Source organism: Chlorocebus sabaeus, chromosome 21, assembly GCF_047675955.1.
Source record: "Chlorocebus sabaeus isolate Y175 chromosome 21, mChlSab1.0.hap1, whole genome shotgun sequence".
NCBI classification, from domain to species: domain Eukaryota; kingdom Metazoa; phylum Chordata; class Mammalia; order Primates; family Cercopithecidae; genus Chlorocebus; species Chlorocebus sabaeus.
In genome coordinates, this window is record NC_132924.1 from 65,288,910 (window position 1) to 65,308,673 (window position 19,764).

Consider the following 19,764-nt stretch of genomic DNA (forward strand, 5'->3'; position numbering starts at 1 on the left):
CTTAGAAAAGCTTTGTATGCTTAGATTATAAAAGTGTTTACCCAGTTTTTTTTTGTTATGATTCTATTGGTTTTCCAGGCACTAGCTCAGAAAAAGAAAGACTAATGGTGAAGTTAGTGGAACACCACATAAATCTCTTTAACATTAAGAATTTGCTTTCATAACTAAAATGTGGGAATACCAATTCCACAAAGTAATTTTCTGTAAATTATCTTATGCAACAGATTCAAATGTAAGCTCTTTAGAAAAAAAAAATCCTATTGAAGATATTTTGGCAAAGACTTTTAAACATCAGTCAGAAACGAGTTACTCGCCTGTAATCCCAGCACTTTGTGAGGCCAAGGCGGGTGGATCATGAGTCATGAGGTCAGGAGTTCGAGACCAGCCTGACCACAATGGTGAAGTATCGTCTCTACTAAAAATACAAAAATTAGCTGGGCATGGTGGCATGTGCCTGTAGTTCCAGTTATTCAGGAGGCTGAGCAGAAGAATTGCTTGAACCCGCGAGACGGAGGTTGCAGTGAGCCAAGGTCACGTCATTGCACTCCAGCTTGGATGACAGAGCAAGACTCTATCTAAAAAATAAAGAAAAAAATGAGTTACTCACAAACGCCTAAACAGGATTTTCAGCCATGAGATCAAGAAAATCTTGTTTTGATTTTTCCTATGGATAGACTAAATGAGACTCTTTCTCATAATTTTAAAGAAAATGTTGTCTCAGTAATCCATAAGGTTAAGAGAATTAAAAGACATTTTAGTACCAATTTACTATATCCATGGCTGAATTCTGCTTATGCAAGCTTAAAATATAACAAAATGACAATGATATTAATGATCGCCCCTTGAACTTTCAGGGTCAAAATATGTCAAAATGACAATGGCATTAGTGATTCCCCTTGAAATCTCAGGGTCTATTTATTCATTTATGTATTTATATATATACATGTGTTTGTATGTATATATAAAAAATAAGTTTGCAGTCACTAAGATTTCTGCTTAGCGTTCAAAAATTGGACAGCGGCAGCATTCAACTCATAAATTTGGCCAAGTATATTTACCTGTGTCAACCAATAAACCTTAGTAAGGAAAAGAAGAATATTGTGGTTGTCATTCAGATATTTGTCAAGCTTACCTTTTTTTTTTTTGAGATGGAGTTTGGCTCTATCACCCAGGCTGGAGTGCAATGGCACAATCTTGGCTCACTACAACCTCTGCCTCCTGGGTTCAAGTGATTCTCCTGCCTCAGCCTCCTGAGTATCTGGGATTACAGGTATGTGCCACCATGCCCAGCTATTTTTTGTATTTTTTGTAGAAGTGGGGTTTTGTCATGTTGAACAGGCTGATCTCAAACTTGTGGCCTCAAGTGATCTGCCCCCTTGGCCTCCCAAAGTGCTGAGATTACAGGTGTGAACCACCACGCTCAGCCAAGCTTATATTTAATTCATTGTGGTTTATATAATTGACCTTGACAGTGAGGTTAATATCTTCTCAAATATTTCTTGACAAAATTTGGAAGCCAATGTTTAATGGTTATATTAGTTTTCTATTGTTGTATAACAAATTACACAAACATAATGGTTTAAAAACACCCATTCATTAGCTGAAAGTTCTGTAGGTCAGAAGTCTGGTGCAGTACAGGTGGGTTTTCTGCTCAGGGGCTCCTAAGGCTGAAATAAAGGTTTCAGCTAAGCTATGTCCTCAACTGGAGACTCTGGGAAAGAATCTACTTCCAAGCTCATTCAAGTTGTTGGTAGAATCCTGTTGCAGTTGTAAGAGTGAGGTCCCTGATTTCTGGCTAGCTCTTCACTGAGGATTGCTGTGAAGCCCATTGCATATGGCTTCCTCCATGTATCAAATTTCATGATTCAAATTTCTTACTTCTACCCCTAACTAAAGAATTCTGTCTGCTTTTAAAGGGCTCATGTAATTTGATTTCATGTACCCAGATCATCTCCCTATTTCAAGGTCAACTGATTAGTAACCTTAATTACATCTGCAAAATCCATTTGCTGTGCAAAGTAATGTAATCACAGGAGTAATACCAGAGAGCCAAGATCATGAGGACCATTTTAGAAATCTGAGAATCACAGTGGTGAAAGAAACAATACCTTCTGTACAGAGATGTATTTTAAGTGTCTATTAACCTGGCATTGTCCTCCCCAACACAAACTATTTCTATTGATAGGCTTATAGGACTTTGGATACAGCTAAATTCAAAGAGACTGTTAACCTCCTGGTAGTCTCCAAGACTATCAACCTACTAGTAGTCTCCAAACATTAGTTGTATTACTCATTCAATAAATATTTTTTAGTTGCCCATTATGTGACAGACACTATACTAGACTGTGGGTGTACAATAGTGAGCAAAAATTCCTGCTCTCATAGAGCTTAAGATTTGGATGGGAGAGAGAGGTATCAAAACCTAAAGAAATTAACACATATATACTTTATACAGTGTGATAAATGTTCCAAAGGAGAGAAGAACGTATAAAAGAAGTTGGGGCAGGACTCAATGAGGTACTATTCCTATAGGAGATAATGTCAACAGGGCCCCTGGAGTTAGACAACACTGTTGCTCTGCAAGGGTGCCAGGGAAGGAAGTAATGATTGAACTCTGGTATGAAGGAAGAATAGGAGTGAACTAGGTAAAGCAACTCGTGGTGGGAGAAACTATCCAGGTAGAGGAAGAACATGTACAAATGGCCTGTGGCTGGAGGAAATACACTGTGCCTGAAGTTAATGTGGCTGGAGCTGAAAGAGTAAGGAGGATCAGGAGGGTATGACTAGACAGAGGCCAGAGAGGAAGATAGGATTTGTTTTATTCACAGGCTCACTGATCACAGTAAACATTTTCATCTTTATCCTAAGGATGTTGAGAAGCCCTTGGAACAGTTTGAAACCAAAGGCTCACAAGATCAGATCTGAGTTTTGAAATGCTCATTCTGGCTACCATGTGGAGAATGGTGGAAAATATTAAGTAGAAAGTGCTGCCCCAAAATGATTTGACAGCACTCCAAATGCAAGATTTCTTTAGTTTCCCTAAAGAGTTAGGACTTTCGTCTTTGTGATTGGAAGCTCTAGTTCTTGTTTTAAAACTGTAGTAGGTCCCTGATAATAGGTGGCAGTAATGTGCAATCTCATGTACTGAGCCTAGTTGTACTCTACAGAAGAAGACAAACAATAATCAAACACTCTGCTGCTTTTTCAACAATGTGCTGTGTTTTGCCTCAGATGAGAAGGACATATGTTGTCATTGTTAAATGTTTTCTAACCTTTAACACAGTAAGGTTCTCAGAAAACATCTCCTTTATAATATATGGGGATCCTTGACATACACATCACCAAAGTTTTGGTTTTCTGGGACATTGTTATCTTCTGTCAAAAAGAAAAATACATTGGAGAACAGATAAAAATTTTTTGAACAACTGAAAATTTTTAAAGGGAATGCCTAAGTACAAGATTGCCTGTTTATGTGTGAGTTTTCTCTTCCCTTAAGTGAAATTTAGCGAACAGATCTGTGTCTTGAACCACTTAAAGGGATCCAAGTCAATAGATCTAGATAATCTCATTTTACTAATTTTGTGATTCCCAGATTGCAGGCTCAGGCATAACTCTAATTTTATGGACTACATAGAATATATAACCCATATCAACTTATATCCCACTCCCATGAACTCATCTCCCCTCCCCTAGCCACACGAACCCATTCCCTACTAGACCTCATCAATAATTTGTGCAAGTTTGCTTGCTATCTCTTAGATGAACAGCTAGACCAATTCTAGCTGCCCTTATCACAAAAGAAGAGACCAATTGGTTTCTTATCACAAGGGAAGAGACCAGTTGGTCTCTAGATCAATTCTAGCTGCCCTTATCACAAGGGAAGAGCATAAACAAACGTCTCTTAGCTTTGCTCTTCATGAATTATATGACCATGGGAAAACTGTATAATTTCTATATACTTCGGTTTTCTGTTCTATAAGGTTGGGATAATAATGATAGTACATATGGTAATTACATAGGAGCTGGGATAAGATAAATGAATAACTAATGAAACTCTTGATATTTACCTGGTGGAGAAATACCATGATCCTAAACGAAACTCTTAAAACAGGGCGTGATGTGTAGCAAGTGCTGCACAATTGTTAGCTATTATCATTAATTGTCCTTCCTTAAGATATTCTGGTGAATATCAAGTCTGGTGGCTTGGCAAGAGCTCCATAATTTTGACCTTAACATTGTTTCTCCTTAAAAAAGCAAAACAAAACAAAACAAGAAATTGTGTCGGCTCCAGATTGCACAAAACATTCATCACTCCTTATCACATATTTCCCCTTCTTCATAGTCTTATAACAAATGCTCTATAGTCTTTCAGGTTTGATGAAAAGGGTTTCTGGGATTATCTTCATCCTTTTCTTATATATATATTCACTCTGCACAAGATGTCCAAAGCCTCACAATGCAGAAATCCCAACAAACAATAGCCCAGAATACTCATATTTAAGATATCTTATTATTCCAAGTAATAGATGATACCATTTTGGATATAAATAACACTCAGGTACATACTTTTAGAAGGTAGATGCTTATTATTTTATACCACTACTATAAAATATAACTTTATGTTAAAATCTACCTTAAAGCATCTTATACTAGGTAATAGCTATAAAAGTATAAATCGTACCTTCTATTTACTATGAACATAAGTATTAGCAAAGCATGAGGTTGTTATGCTCTCAATGCTTGCTTTCTCAGTCTTCTGAATATCTCACCATCCCCTCAGTAAAAAATATTTGGTGGATTTTTACTTTCTGTAGTCTGCATTCAAAAATCTTTTTTTTCCAATAGAAAATCAGATTAAACGTGCCTTTCAAACTTAACAAACCCTAGAGATTCTGATACGGCTTCTTGCCCTTCTTTTCCTTCCTCCTTTGATCACTTCTTATTAATAGGCTATTTTAACAACAGTATTACACAAGTCTACAAATTATATTATCATGGCATGTAAGGCCTTTTGCAATCTTATTGGTACTACCCTTAAACTATATCCAGAATCTAAGCACTTTTCATTATTCCCACTATTACACTCCCCTGGGCTCACCTGCATCATTATGACAGCTTCCCAGCTTCCAGCTGTTTCTGCCCTTGGCTCCCTATAATCTGATTTCAATTTAGTAGCCAGAGTGATGAGATTATGTTACTTCTCTGCTCCAAACTCTTCAGTGGTTTTCTCTCTCACTCAGAGTAACGAAGTCCTCAAGACAGCCTACACAGCCTGCAGGATCTAACCATATGTCACTTCTCTGACACCATCCCCTACCACTCTTTTCCTTTGGTTACTCCACTCCAGCCACACTGGCCTCTTGTTAACTCTCAGTGGACTAAACACACAGACCAACCTTATTTATCCATTAATTGAGCCAATATTGATGAAGCCCCTACTCTGTGCAGAGGCTTTTGGGGATTATAGAAGTGGACAAGATAGAGCTCCTTCCTTTGTGAATGTATAGTGTAACAGGAAAGTTAAGAAACAATGCAATAAGCATAAAAGGCAAGGCCGGGTGTGGTGGCTCATGCCTGTAATCCCAGCACTTTGGGAGGCGGAGGCAGGCAGGTCAGGAGATCAAGACCATCCTGGCTAACACGGTGAAATCCCGTCTCTACTAAAAATACAAAAAAATTAGCCAGGCGTGGTGGCGGGCACCTGTAGTCCCAGCTACTCAGGAGGCTGAGGCAGGAGAATGGCATGAACCTGGGAAGCGGAGCTTGCAGTGAGCCGAGATGGCACCACTGCACTCCAGCCTGGGTGACAGAGGGAAACTCCATCTCAAAAAAAAAAAAAAAGAAGAAAAGGTAAAACCATTAGTAAATATTATACGTACCTAAACAGACTATTAAACTAGATATTAGCAGGAGAGACAGGAAACAGTGTAACAAGAATTAAAGCCAAAACCAGTAGTAATTATAAATATCTAAACAGGCTATTAACACATCTCAGTTTGCTTTATTTTAGATGGCAACACTCTTGTTACACAAGCATTCATCTCGAAAAATATCTTTATTTAATCTGATGCTTTGTGATGCAAGGTCATGAACTGAAATGCCATAAACTAGAAAATGCTGTAATCTATCACATATAAATATCAGCCAAGCCTGTTTCCTTCCCTTTCTTTATTTCTCTCTCTCTTTCTTTTCTTTTTTTCTTTCTTTTCTGAGATAGAGTCTTGCTTTGTTGCTCAGGCTATAGTTCAGTGGCATGATCACAGCTCATTGTAACCTCACATTTCTGGGCTTAAGTAATCCTCCTGCCTCAGCATCCCTAGTAGCTAAGAATACAGGTGCATGCCACCACATATGGCTAATTTGTTAATTTTTCTTTAGAGACAGGGTCTCATTATGCTGCCCAGGCTTGTCTTGAACTCCTAGCCTCAAGCAATCTTCCTGCTTTGGCCTCTCAAAGCACTGGGATTACAGGCATGAGATTCTTCACTCATCATATTATAACTATTTTGATTTATAGTAGAGAACTAGCTTCATGAAGTAAAAAAGAAATAAAATATTTAGAATTGTTTGTGCAAAAATAGAGGATATTAAATATTATCATAAAACCAAAGGATAATTAAACACAAACCAAGTTTGTCTAGATTAATAGATAAGAATAAACTTTTCAAAACTGGTAATTTTCTTTTATAGATCCATTTTTGACTAAAGGGACATAGGTTTTATAGCTGAGGGAAGTATTTTTAAAATAATCTCAACTTTTATTTTAGATACAGGAGGTCTATGTGCAGGTTTGTTACGTGGTTATATTGTATGATGCTGAAGTTAAGGTTATGAAAGATCCCATCACCCAGGTAGTGAGCATAGTTCCCAATAGGTCAGCTCTTGCTCCCCTTCCTCTCTCCCTCTTTAAGAGACTCCAGTGTGTAATGTTGACATCTTTATGTCTATGAGGACCCAATATTTGGTTCCCATTTATAAATGAAAGCATGTGGTATTTGGTTTTCTGTTTCTGTGTTAATTCACTTAGGATAATGGCCTTGTTGCAGCAAAAGACATGATTTTGTTCTTTTTTATGGCTGTGTAGTATTCCATGATGTATATGTGGTACATTTTCTTTATTCAGTCCACCATTGATGGGCATCTTGGTTGATCCTATGTCTTTGTTATTGTGACTAGCACTGCAATGAACATATAAGCACATATGTCTTTTTGGTAGAACAACTTATTCTTCTTTGGGTATATACCCAGTAATGGGATTGCTGGGTCAATTGGTAGTTCTCTTTTAAATTTTGAGAAATTGAAAGTCCTTGCCAGAGCAATCAGGCAAGAAAAAGAAATAAAGGACATTCAAATTGGAAAAGAGGAAGCCAAATTATCTCATCAATGATATGGTCTTATACCTAGAAAACCCTAAAGATTCCTCTAAAATATTTCTAGACCTGATAAATAAATTTAGTAAAGTCTCAGGTTACAAAATCAATGTACATAAATCAGTAGCACTACTATGCACCAACAATGACCAAGCTGAGAATCAAATCAAGAACCCAATCCCCCTTACAATGAATAAAAAAAAGAAAAAAAAACAAAAAAACAAAAAACCACCAAACCCTAGGAATATTCTTAACCAAGGAGGTAAAAGATCTCTAAAGGAAAAACTATGAAACACTGCTGAAAGAAATCACAGATGGCACAAACAAATGGAAATACATCCCATGCTCATGGATTAGAAAAATCAATACTGTGGAAATGATCATACTGCCCAAAGTGATCTAAAAATTCAGTGCAATTCCTATGAAAATACCAACATCACTTTTCACAGAATTAGAAAAAACAATCCTAAAATTTATATGAAACCAAAAAGGAGCACAAATAGCCAAAGCAATCCTAAGCGAAAAGAACAAATCTGGAAGCATCACATGACCCAACTTCAAATTATACTATATGATTACGGTAACCAAAACAGTATGGTACTGGTATAAAAGTAGACATATAGACCAATAGAACAGGATAGAGACCCCAGAAATAAAGCCAAATACTTAAAACCAACTGATCCTTGACAAAGCCCACAAAATCGTGATTGGGGAAAGGACACCGTATTCAATAAATGGTGCCAAGAAAATTGGATAGTCACATGTAGAAGAATGAAACTGGATCCCTATCTCTCATCATATATAAAAATTAATGCAGCATGGATTAAATACTTATGTCTAAGACCTGAAACCATAAAAATTCTAGAAGGAAACCTAGGAAAAACTCTTCTGGGCATTGGCCTAGGCAAAGAATTTATGACTAAGACCCAAAAAGCAAATTCAACTAAAACGAAAATAAACAAATGGTACATAATTAAACTAAAAAGCTTCTGCACAGCAAAAGAAACAATCACCAGAATAAACAGATAACCTACAGAATGGGAGAAAATATTTGTAAATTATGCATTAAACAAAGGACTAATATCTGGAATCTATAAGGAAGTCAAGCAAATGAGTTCTGCCACTCACTTTGTAACTCATTGAATCTTAGTTCCCTCTTCTTTAAAATGAAGATAATCTTAATACTATCTGTGCCAAGATTCAGTGGGAAAACCTGACTTTGGAGCTCAACAAAAATTAGTTGTTTTGTTTTCTCTCCTCAAGTGTATTAGAAGCTCCTTTAAGGTGAATAATTAAATTTATGTCTATATCTAGCATGCTCAGTGCAATTGCTCTATAAATATTTGTTAAATTTAGTTGTTATAAAATTCTTAGAACTGGAATGCAGAAACCATCTGCAGCATGCTATGAAAATCTAAAATAAAACAATATAATAAAAAAAATTCCCTTGAGAAACTTCTTACCCTGATTATTTTATTTGCAACAGATGCATAAAATGAAAACTCAAATCTGTGTAAATTAAGTAATTCAGACTTGCTGTAAGCATTTAAAAATACATTTTTAAAATACATGCTATATTCTAGCAAATACATGTGATCAACCTAGGTGCTTATTAACAGTGGATTGGATAAAGAAAATGTGGTACATCTATGTTACAGAATTCTACACAGCCCTAAAAAAGAATAAAATCGTGTCCTTTGCAGCAACGTGGATGCAGCTGGAGGCAATTATCCTAAGCAAATTAATGCAGAAAAAGAAAATCAAATATCACATGTTCTTATTTGTAAGTTGGAGCTAAACCTTGGGTCTTCAAGGACATAAAGATGAAAACAGTAGAGACTTGGAACCTCAAAAGGAGGGAGGAAGGGAGGAGAGCAAGGGCTGAAAAACATCTTAGTGGGCACTCTGGGCAGAAGGCCAAACCTCAGCATCATGCAATATAGAGCCTAGCAAAGCTCCAAGTTGCTGACAGAAGACTGGTGTGGCTGGATCATGAAGGAGTAAGGGAGAAGTGGCCTGAGTCTATAGAGGTAAGCAGAAGACAGATAAATGAGGACGCTTGGAATTGAACCTGAGAGCAGTGGGAAGCCCTTGCAGGCCTTACCCGTGGGTATGATATGGTGCTATGTAGATTTTACAAATTACTTTGGCTGCTATGAAGGGAATGAATTAGAAGAAGACCAGAGTAAATGTGGAGAAACTAGTTAAAGTAACCCAAGAAAGAGAAGATGGATGGTGGATATAGTGGTTTGGACAAAGTTATTGGCATTGTTGAGAAGACGCTGGATTCAAATTGGATATAGAGAGTAAGGGGAAAGGGGATGCTAGCAATAACCTCTCCTCTTCTTCCAGGTTTCTGACACAAAGTAAATAGTCATGTTATGTACTTAGATATGCATGCTGAATAAGAAGTCAACGTGGGGACAGGATTAAGAGTTCTGTTTGGGCAGTTATCAAATATGAGATGCATAGAGCCACTCAAGTGGCAATTTCTGCAACACAATTTTTATAATTATTTGTCTTAAACTGTAACAAAGATGATAGAGAATAAGGAAAACTTGACTATAGAATAGTAAGAAGGTTTGCCTTTGCCACATGATGAAATGGTAATAAGGATAAACCTGGCTTGCATGAGCTACTTTGATTGTAATGTATAGTATTCAAGCAAAACAAAAAGAACAGGCCAGGTGCAGTGGCTCACTCCTATAATCTCAGCATTTTGGGAGCCTGAAGCAGGATGAACACTTGAAAGAGGATTGCCAGGATTTCAAGACCAGCCTGAGCTGCATAGGAAAACTCTATCTCTCCAAAAAAAAAAAAAAAAAAAAGAAAGAAAGAAAGAAAGAAAGAAAGAAAGAAAAAAAAAAGGCAGATCTGGTAGTATGTAGTCCCAGCTACTCTGGAGGCCGACGTGGGAGGATCACTGAAGCTCAACAGGTGGAGGCTGCAGAGAGCAATGACTGCACCACTGCAATAGGGCCTGGGTGACCGAGCAAGACCCTGGCTGAGAAAAAACAAAAAAAAAAAAAGAAAAGAAAAAGCTAGTTTCTACATAGGAACACTGCAGTATGACTTGTTGCCAATTAGAAGGAACACAACTACAAGGTCAGGGCATATTATTCAAACAGTAGAGACAATAAGTCAAATATTTGGCAGAATTACAAAATATCTCACTGGAAAAGACACGCAAGGGAAATCAACAAAAAGATAAGAATCAGAATTCATCTGTGTCTCAAGAAAAGGTTGTGCAATAAATTAAGTTTTGCTAGTGTTTCTACACTACTGTTAGCCTCATTCCCTTATTTTCTAAGTGTTAATAGAGTTTTAGGTATTTTACAGAAATTTGTATTATTAATTATAATCAAAGTGCAAAGTGCAACTTGTAATAGCAATTCCTTCACGGTTTTTTGTTTGTTTGTTTGTTTGTTTGTTTGTTTTTTCAAATCTTGCACCTTAAAATACACCTCGGCCCTCAGTTGACCAGCTTCGGTATCTCAGATACTTGAATTGCAGACACCAGCAAGGAAAGTAGATAAAATGTACACTAGGACCTACAACCCTTCTGCTGGATCCTGAAGAATGATCATTAAAACAAGCTGGTCTGGCTGGTCAAGAGCAAAAATAAAATCAAGATGACAGAAAATTGATGCAAAAGTGAAGTAAAATAGCTAGAGAATATGATTGCACCTGTCCCCTTAGCATGGATTCCCATGCTAGCCAATATAAAATCTTCACTGTTAGAATCCTCCTGTCAATATGATAGAATGGACAGCAAGCTCAGTGTCAGAAAACCTGTGTTGTTAACTTGGCTCTCTTTCTAGCTGAATGTGTGGCTTTGGTCAAATTCTTTGGCATTTCAGACTCAGTGTAGTGAAGGAAGTGGATAAGATGACCTCTACATTCTCTTGCAAGCTCAAACATCTGTGAATCCAAAGAGAAAAACTAGAGCATGAAATTACCCTATGCTAGAAATCATTTTAAAGAAAAACCTTAAAATTATTAGTATTCAAGGATTTCAAATATATTAATGGCACCACTCAAAACTTTCCTTCAGCTCTATCCTATCTTGGCTCAAAGTTATCTCCTTAATGAGGTCTACCCTGACCATCCTACTTAAAATCGTAAACTTTGCCCAGCTGGTACTCCCACTCTCCTTCCCCTGCTCTGTTTTTCTCCATAACACTTTACTCTTTTTAACATACAAAATTACTCATTTAGTATGTTGTTATCTACCTGCCTACTCTTGCCACCAAATATAAGTTCTACATAGGCAGGGATTTTTGTGTGTTTTGCTCATGGATGTATACTAAGCACTTAGAGTAATACATGACATATACAGGGTTCTTGATTAATATTGTTGAGTGAATGAATGAATTTCCAATACAAATTTAAAATAAAGTATTTCCTAACTTAAAATTGTAAAGTCAGATCTAACCAACTATTCATTGGTCTACTAGCAGTGTTTCTTGTATATGGAAGTATATTTTAAATAGATATGTCCTGTGAAATAATACTAAGCGTTTTAAAGAAATAAGCGAGTGAACATTACCTCATTGAACTAATTTGACCTTGCTCCCGGGAGAGAGTTCATTTGAGATTAAGCAAGTTCAAAGTCTATGAATCATAAAACAATAAAAAAAAAAAAAAAACCTAAAAGGGAAATGGTGTGTTTATAAGCTCTGCAATTCAAAAGCCATTTTAGGTAATATTGTTATTTTTATGTCAGGAATTCCTCAGTGCTGATATCGTAGGGCAAAGGGTTTGGTTATAAATTAAGAGAATTATAAAACAGATACATAGTAGGATGGCTCCAACCAAATATGTGTTGAATGTCAAAGGAATTTCCCTGAGGAATAATCTTCAGAATAATTTACTAAGCACAGGAGAAAATTTGGCTCATTACTTTATACCCAGATTTCATTTTTAATTGAAACTTCTTTTAAGTAAATCACTTGCTAGTCTATTAACAATAACAACATAAGCACAAGTAAGCATTTAGAATATAGACATCCAGGTACTAAGCTAATTGCTTTACATTCACTGTCTCATTTTATAAATGAGAAGTTTTAGTTGCAGCAAAAGAAATAATTTTTCCAATATTGAATGACCAGAACTTAATCCCAATCTGTTGGATGCTAAAGTCAATGTTCCTCACTGCAATGTCGGGTTATCTCGTTTCTAAAACTTAAATTTATCAGTAAAAGGCAAAATTTGCTATTACTGAGGACATTAAAATCATATTTCTGTAGACTCTGGGGACAAATCCAACAAAATAGTTCAAACTATTTCTTGGCAGGCATCATCAAAATTGGTACATAGCTTCCTTGGGTATTGACTTTGGAAAGGAAGTTGGTCACTTTAGATATATAAGTTCAGTTTGTTTGTAAAAACAAAATGAAAACAAAACAGTTGTCTTATATGCTAACATTATTCTAATAGTTTTCACTTCTAAAAACATACACACACAGAACTTGAGGGACTTCACATGGCTCATCTTCATATTGTCAGCATCTAGCAAAGTACTTGCCACATAGTGATGAATAAAAGTTCTAGCCAGCCTGGGCAACATAGTGAGATCCTATCTCAACAACAAAAAAAATTAACCAGGCAAGGTGCTGCACACCTCTGGTCCCAGCTACTTGAGAGGTTGATGTGGCGAGATCCTTTGAACACAGGAGGTTGAGGCTGCAGTGAACTGTGATTGCCCCACTGAGCTCCAACCTTGGTGACAGAGCAAGACCCTGTCTCACACACGCACACAAATTAAGTAAAGAAAAAAAAATCAAAGAAAAAAATAATTCCCCCAGCATAAGTCCATCTTTATTTGTTCGGATAAGCTATAAAATGTCAAATAATGCTATTAATGGACATTGCTCTAAATATCCCAAAAGAAAAATTGAGCACATAGTATGTGCTGCATTTTGTACACAGAATAAAAATAGAGACAAGATTTCTACTCTCACAGAACTTAAATTCTTCAGGAGAATAACAATGAAGTCCTTAATTGGACTTCTCTGTATTATCTTCCTCAAGTGGAGGTATATGGTGCTTAGTTATGACAAGTACCTCTGGGGCTTTGATCTTCTCAATAACTCTTTGAGGCTGATATGAAAAAAGGAATTAGAAAAAAAAAATGTATCCAACTTATATAGATAGTTGATGACCAAAGCTAGAATCCAGTTATTTCAGGCTCTCATGTATTTTCTTATTACTTAAGGAGAATCTCTAGCTCTACCTCTTTCTCTCTTCTTCCTCTCTCACTTTTCTTAGAAACGTGGATAAGATTTTCAGAAATATGAGAAACTTATTAATGAAAAATATTGGGAATTTTCACTGCTTCTTGTTTTAACCAGTTAATTTTGACCTTCATCCAATGTGACTAATAAGCAGTAAACTCCACTGAGAGACAGATACCAATAACCAGGATTCTGAAAATTCATTCTCATCCCCATCTCCAAACTTTTATAAAAATTTATTATAAAATAATACACTTTTAGTATAGGAAATTTCTCAAATACAGAAAAAGTTAAAGTAAAAAACTCAGACCTAACTTTCATCACTAAAAGATAATCACTCTTGACACTTTGATATCTTTATTTCTAGTATTATACCAATTAATTTGCTTCATATAGTGAATATTATGCTGTTATCATTTTCCCCTGCCTTTTTTCCTTGCATATTAGCATAGGTGTTTTCTGAGGTTATCACAAGCTCTGTAAGCACATTTTATATTACTACTTTTTTAAAGAGGATGTGTAATAATGAATTCATCCATATATATGTGATTAAGTATTCAGGTCACTGCTCATTTTTTACTGTTATAAAATAAAGCAGCAATGAATACCTTTGGCTGATATTTTTTCCCGTACTTGGAATTATTTCTTTAAGATAGATTTCCAAAAACTGAATTGAGTCAAACAGACTGAAATTTTCCTTATATATGTTTCCTTATTCATTTGAATAATTTTCAACTCTCACTTGTTTTATTCAACTCTTGTGAGCATGTGATAGTCTCATTTTTCAAAATATCTATGGTGTTTTAATTTGCATTTCTTTGTAGTTAGCATGAATATTTCAGTATGTCTTCTTCTGTGTCCCCGTATACTACATACTTTTTTGTATGCATTGCCTATTTGCATCTTTTGCTCAGTTCTATTTAGACCTTTGAATTTTTTCTTATCCATTTATATGCGTTCTTTATAAAGAATATTAACCTATTGTGATATTTGCAATAAATAGCTATATGGTTTTTTGTTGGCTTTAAATGTGAATTTATTCAATTTTCTTCATAATTTTGTTATTTTTATAGATTTCTTTAAAAGTAATCCTTATAATTATTTCCATATTGTTATTTACCTTCAATGTCCATTACTAGCCCTTTCCAGTCATCACTTTTACTCTCACGTTCTTAACTTTTATTCGTATCTTGGCTCCACTGACCACATTTATTAGGATATTTGGGAAATACTACTATTTAGTCTATACCAAACACACATCAAATCTTACCTTATTTTCTTCTTACAAAAACCCTAGGAAGATGCTGTTTTTGTCTTTATTTGAATGACACAGATACCAAGTTTTTTGAGAGGTGGAGTATTTGTTCAAAGCCATACAGCTAGTAAGTTATGAAGTTGGAATTCTAAGAGTTGCCACTTCATTTTCTTATTTCCCTTGATCTTACTCAGTTGTCTTCTCTACTCTTAATTTTGTCATTCATTTGAAAACATTTCTTGCGCTATTATGGTAGGGGGCAGTGACTTACTCAGAGAGATGATTCTCTAATGGAGTTTTAAAGATATTAGAAGTTGATTGAGGAGGCAGGGCATGGTGGCTCACGCCTGTAATCCCAGCATTTTGGGAGGCTGAGGTGGGCGGATCACTTAAAGCCAGAAGTTCAAGATCAGTCTAGCCAATGTGGTGAAACCCCATTTCTACTAAAATTACAAAAATAAGCCTGGTGTGCTGGTGCAGTCCTGTAATCCCAGCAACTCAGGAGGCTGAGGCATGAGAATCGCTGGAACCCAGGAGGTGGAGGTTGCAGTGAGCCTGGATTGTGCCACTACACTGCAGCCTGGGCGATAGAGTAAGACTCTGTCTCAATAAAAAGAAGTTGGTAAGGGAGATAGTCCATGGCAACGGATCTTTCAAGACACACTAATGATAACTCAGGCATTTAGCCTACTAGTGTAATTTCCATAAATCTGTCTCTGATGTCATACTCTCAGCACTTAATATTTTCTACAAACATTTACTGAAACTTTATTTTGTATAAGTCTCTGTCCAGTTAGAATATTTTTAAAAATTCATCATCATATGAAACATTAATAAATACAAAATGAGAGGTGCAGATACTGAAAAGTAGGATTGCGGAGTGGTAGAAAATATTCCCGGCTGGATTAGATGGGGAAGGGTTCGAAGAGGAGTATAATTCAGGTTTCTATTTGCCATTGATTTATCACGTGGCTAAGTCACTAAGTGACTTAACTAAAATTAAATTAATTTATCATCTGATCACCATTTCACACAAGTCATGTCTGTTGCTGTATTGGCTAAATTATGGCAAGACAAACCACCTCTGAAAATGATCATATTGACCTTCCGAATCTGGATTTTTTTCTTTCAACACAGGTGACAATAGAAGCAATCTCATGTAATCCAACATGAGTTCAAGTACAGTCATTTAATATGCCCCATCATTACGTCAATCACATGTCCCATGTCCTTCATACATAAAAATCATTACACATGAAAGGGTGGAGAGTGTGTGGATCCTGTATTATTGTTAACACAGCTGAGTCATATATCTTGCTCTTTGGACTGGGTGGAAACTTGCATTCTTTCTCTGCCTCAGGTCGATTAAGTTCATTGAGGTGAGTTGCATTCCTTCTTTAAGCATGTTGAGCCTTCAATTTGGACTCAGATCGGCTAAATAGGAGAGCTAGGAAAAAGAGAGAAAATAAATTATTAGAGAGATCAGAGAAAGATACATAAGATTTACATTAAAAGTGTTATGAGAAGAACATCCAGAAGAATTAAAAACCATAGGAGAAGGAAAAATAGGTGAACAGCTTTTTCATTTCTATAAATGTGTTGTTAATACTCATAATAAAGGACTCAGAGAGCTGGGATATGAGAATAATTGGTCAATCATATATGGATAAATAGATGTGACTACATACATGAGTGCTGAAGAATGCTAAGGAAGGGCAAAAAGAGATTGAGAAGAGGGCATTACTACTAACATATAACAATGTTGAATGTTTAGAATGTTTCAGGCACTGTACAAATCTTTCAAATATACAAATCACTTAATCTTGCCATAACATTAGAAGGTACTATCTACTCTTTACCAAAGTGATAACTGTGGGACAGCAGAGTTAAGTAACCTGTTCAAACCTACGCATAATAATCAGCAGAGACGGTCCTTATCTAAGTTTTTCTGCCTTTGAAGTCCAAATAGTTTAATGGAGCCAGGTACTAAAGAAGAAAACTTTTGTAAATTAATTTAACGATTTACACGTGGAAAGGCACAGAGTGAAAAGAGCCTATGATCTGAGAAACCCAGTGAGTTTGGCTGAAATGGAGTGAATATGTACATGTTGAGGGTGAGGAAGATGATTAGAGAGAAGTGATGTGTTGTGGTTCTTAAAAGCTAAGAGGAAACTATTAGATGTGATATAGTCTGTGGCAACGAGCCATTGCAGGTTTTCCAAGATGAACTCATAAGAAGAAAACACTTCATGGGGCTGAAAAAGGCAGTGAAGTGGAGTGTCCTATGATAATGTACTATAGTGTAGGGTAGTGGTTAAGAGTGCAGTTATGAGAGAGGGACTACTGGTTAGCAGCTTACCTGCTGTGTGACTGGGCAAATAACGCAAACCTCAGTGTCTTTTATTGTAAAATGGGAGTAACAACAATAGTAACTACTTCTCAGGATTCTTGTCAAGATGAAATGACAATCTCTTTGAAATGCTTGGCAGTTCCTGATAAATGACCAGTAGTTAATAAATGTTAGTTGTTATTATCATTATATGTTATTACTCCCACAGATACATATAGAACAGACTGCAACAGAGAGGCAAATCTTTAGTATTCTGAGAGTGTAGACAAGTTGGTGAAATGGCTACATGAGGGCGGAGGACAAGAAGGTGCAGATGGTGGCAGTCACTTCAAATGGAAATATCACTGCTTGATGAAGGTATGTGAGTGTCATCTTGCAAGGGGACTAAGTAGGTTTCACCAGAAATTAAGGAAGCTTAAGGAGAACAGCCAAGTCCAGCTTGACAGGAGTGGTGGTAGCACAAATGCAAGACTGGTGTCTTTCAAGAAGCCAAGGACTGTTGAAAGTAGCAAGAGCTAGTTTGTTTTAGGTCCATTATGTTTTATATTCACATTTTCATGTCAGTGGAGCAAAGAAATTGAATACAATATAATAGAATGGTAGAATCTTATTTTTAAAATATCTGTGCTATTCTGATCTTTAACTTACTTATATCGTTGATAGAGATCTTTACCTGATGCTCAAGATTGCAGAAACAGTATAATCAGCCTAACAACATAGCACTGTATTTATATCCTGCACTGTTGAGGGAGGGTTTAAGGCCATTCAAAAGGATACATAAAATACAACAAGATTACATAGATGAAAGGTGAGATAAAGGAACAAAGCAAAACAAAAGTGAAATCAGAGATCATAGGCACAAATAAGATTAAAAATGCATGTGATGAAGATGAAAGCTTATACATTTACCCCAGATGGACCACAGGGTTGTTGTTAAGACTTTAAACAGTGAACAGTGTTAGAAGCCTAATTAACAATTTGTTAAAAAAAAAAAAAGAAGAAGAAGAAGAAGAAAAGAAAAGAAAACTTCATTGTAAGGCCAAGAACAAAATATATCAATGTAAGGAAAATTTGTAGTCAAGAATAGAAAAAAATTATGGCTTTGAAGTATGAGTTATTTAAAGAAAGAGGAAATATCCTCAGACTATGCAGTGAAAAACAAAGTGATTTTCTTCTTCTAAACTTATGCAGTAAACTGATAGGTAATATGTGAAAATCATAGAATGTAGACTAGAGGATAAAACAAACCTATTTCCTCTATGTTCATAAGAAGAAAAGCTCTGATGTGAGTTAGCACTGCTTTACAATTTTGATTTGTGCAGATTGCACGTACTTTTCCTCAGTTTGAAACAAATAGTGGACAGGAAAAAATACTAAATGTTGGCAGTAAATATGGAACGAAATTATAACTAATGTAATATGCCAAAACATGCTATGTTTATTTTACTAATTTGAATTAAAATGTAAGAATTTGAAATGCCCTGGAAAAACACGGGCATTGATCTGACGTCTGAAGTTTTAAAATATTACACGCTTTGAAACAGCATTTCTACCTTGAAATACCTGTCTCTGTATATTTTTTAAAACTTCCTTTTTCTTTCATTCCATTTATCATCAAATAAAGGATGAACAGATATAACTCAGAAACTGTCAAACATGCTGAAGAAAGACCACTGCAGAAAAAATTATCCTGGCCTTTTCAAAGGTGTTAGGAAGCAGAAAGATGATACAGAATTGGAGAGGTCGTAGTTTTTGTATTAACTGTATTAAACGCAAATCCCGAGAAAATTTCCCTTAACTACGTCCTGTTGTTGTATGGATATGAAGACGAACGTGAACTTCGAGAGACATGTCTCTACAAGTTCAAATGTCCCCGATGATTTAGCTGATGCGCGTTTCTCTACCTTGCCCTTTCTAGAGAGGTGCAACGGAAGCGAGAACATTCCTCCTCGAAATTCAGCCTGTTTCGCAATTTCTCGAGGAATCAACATTCAGTCAATCCGGGCCCGGAGCAGTCATTTGTGGTGAGGCTGATTGGCTGGGCAGGGACGGCGCCGGGGCGTGGGCTGAGCACAGCCGCTTCGCTCTCTTTGCCACAGGAAGCCTGAGCTCATTCGACCAGCGGCTCTTCCAAGCTTAAAGAAGCAGAGGCCGCTGTTCGTTTCCACTAGGTCTTTCCACTAAAGTCGGAGTATCTTCCAAAATTTCACGTCTTGGTGGCCGTTCCAAGGAGCGCGAGGTAGGGGCACGCAAAGCTGGGAGCTACTACGGGACAGTTCCCAAGAAGTGTCAGGCTCTCAGATTTCCTGAACTTGGTCTTCACGGGAGAAGGGCTTCTTGAGGCGTGGATGGTGTGGAGACCGCTAGCAAGTCCATGGGGACCAAGAGGGGTGAGATCTAGACTCAGGAGCTCCTAGAGCAGCGCCCAAAGCGTAGTGGCACTGGACCATGTTGCCCGGAGCGCGCAGAGCCCGCGCGGTGAGGGGACCTGGTCTCTGAGCCCGCGGGCGCTTGGTGGGAGGCAGCATCGTCCGCGGCGACCGGAACCGGGAG

At 36.7% G+C, this 19,764-nt stretch overlaps 1 protein-coding gene across 2 annotated transcripts in view; it reads left to right on the forward strand.

The window, feature by feature from the left end:
• The first annotated feature begins 1,168 nt into the window (after positions 1-1,168).
• The window catches only part of ABCB1 (ATP binding cassette subfamily B member 1), a 125,962-nt gene continuing 107,366 nt past the window's right edge, over positions 1,169-19,764 (forward strand). Inside the window, exons 1-3 of one of the 2 annotated variants that reach the window (XM_073009145.1) lie at positions 1,169-1,270; positions 19,130-19,235; positions 19,383-19,450. In XM_073009145.1, the coding sequence (XP_072865246.1) occupies positions 1,184-1,270; positions 19,130-19,235; positions 19,383-19,450 (261 nt within the window). In that variant the 5' untranslated portion in view covers positions 1,169-1,183. Of the gene's footprint in view, positions 1,271-19,129; positions 19,236-19,321; positions 19,451-19,764 lie in introns of those variants that run through there. The other variant, XM_007982290.3, reaches the window with a different exon arrangement.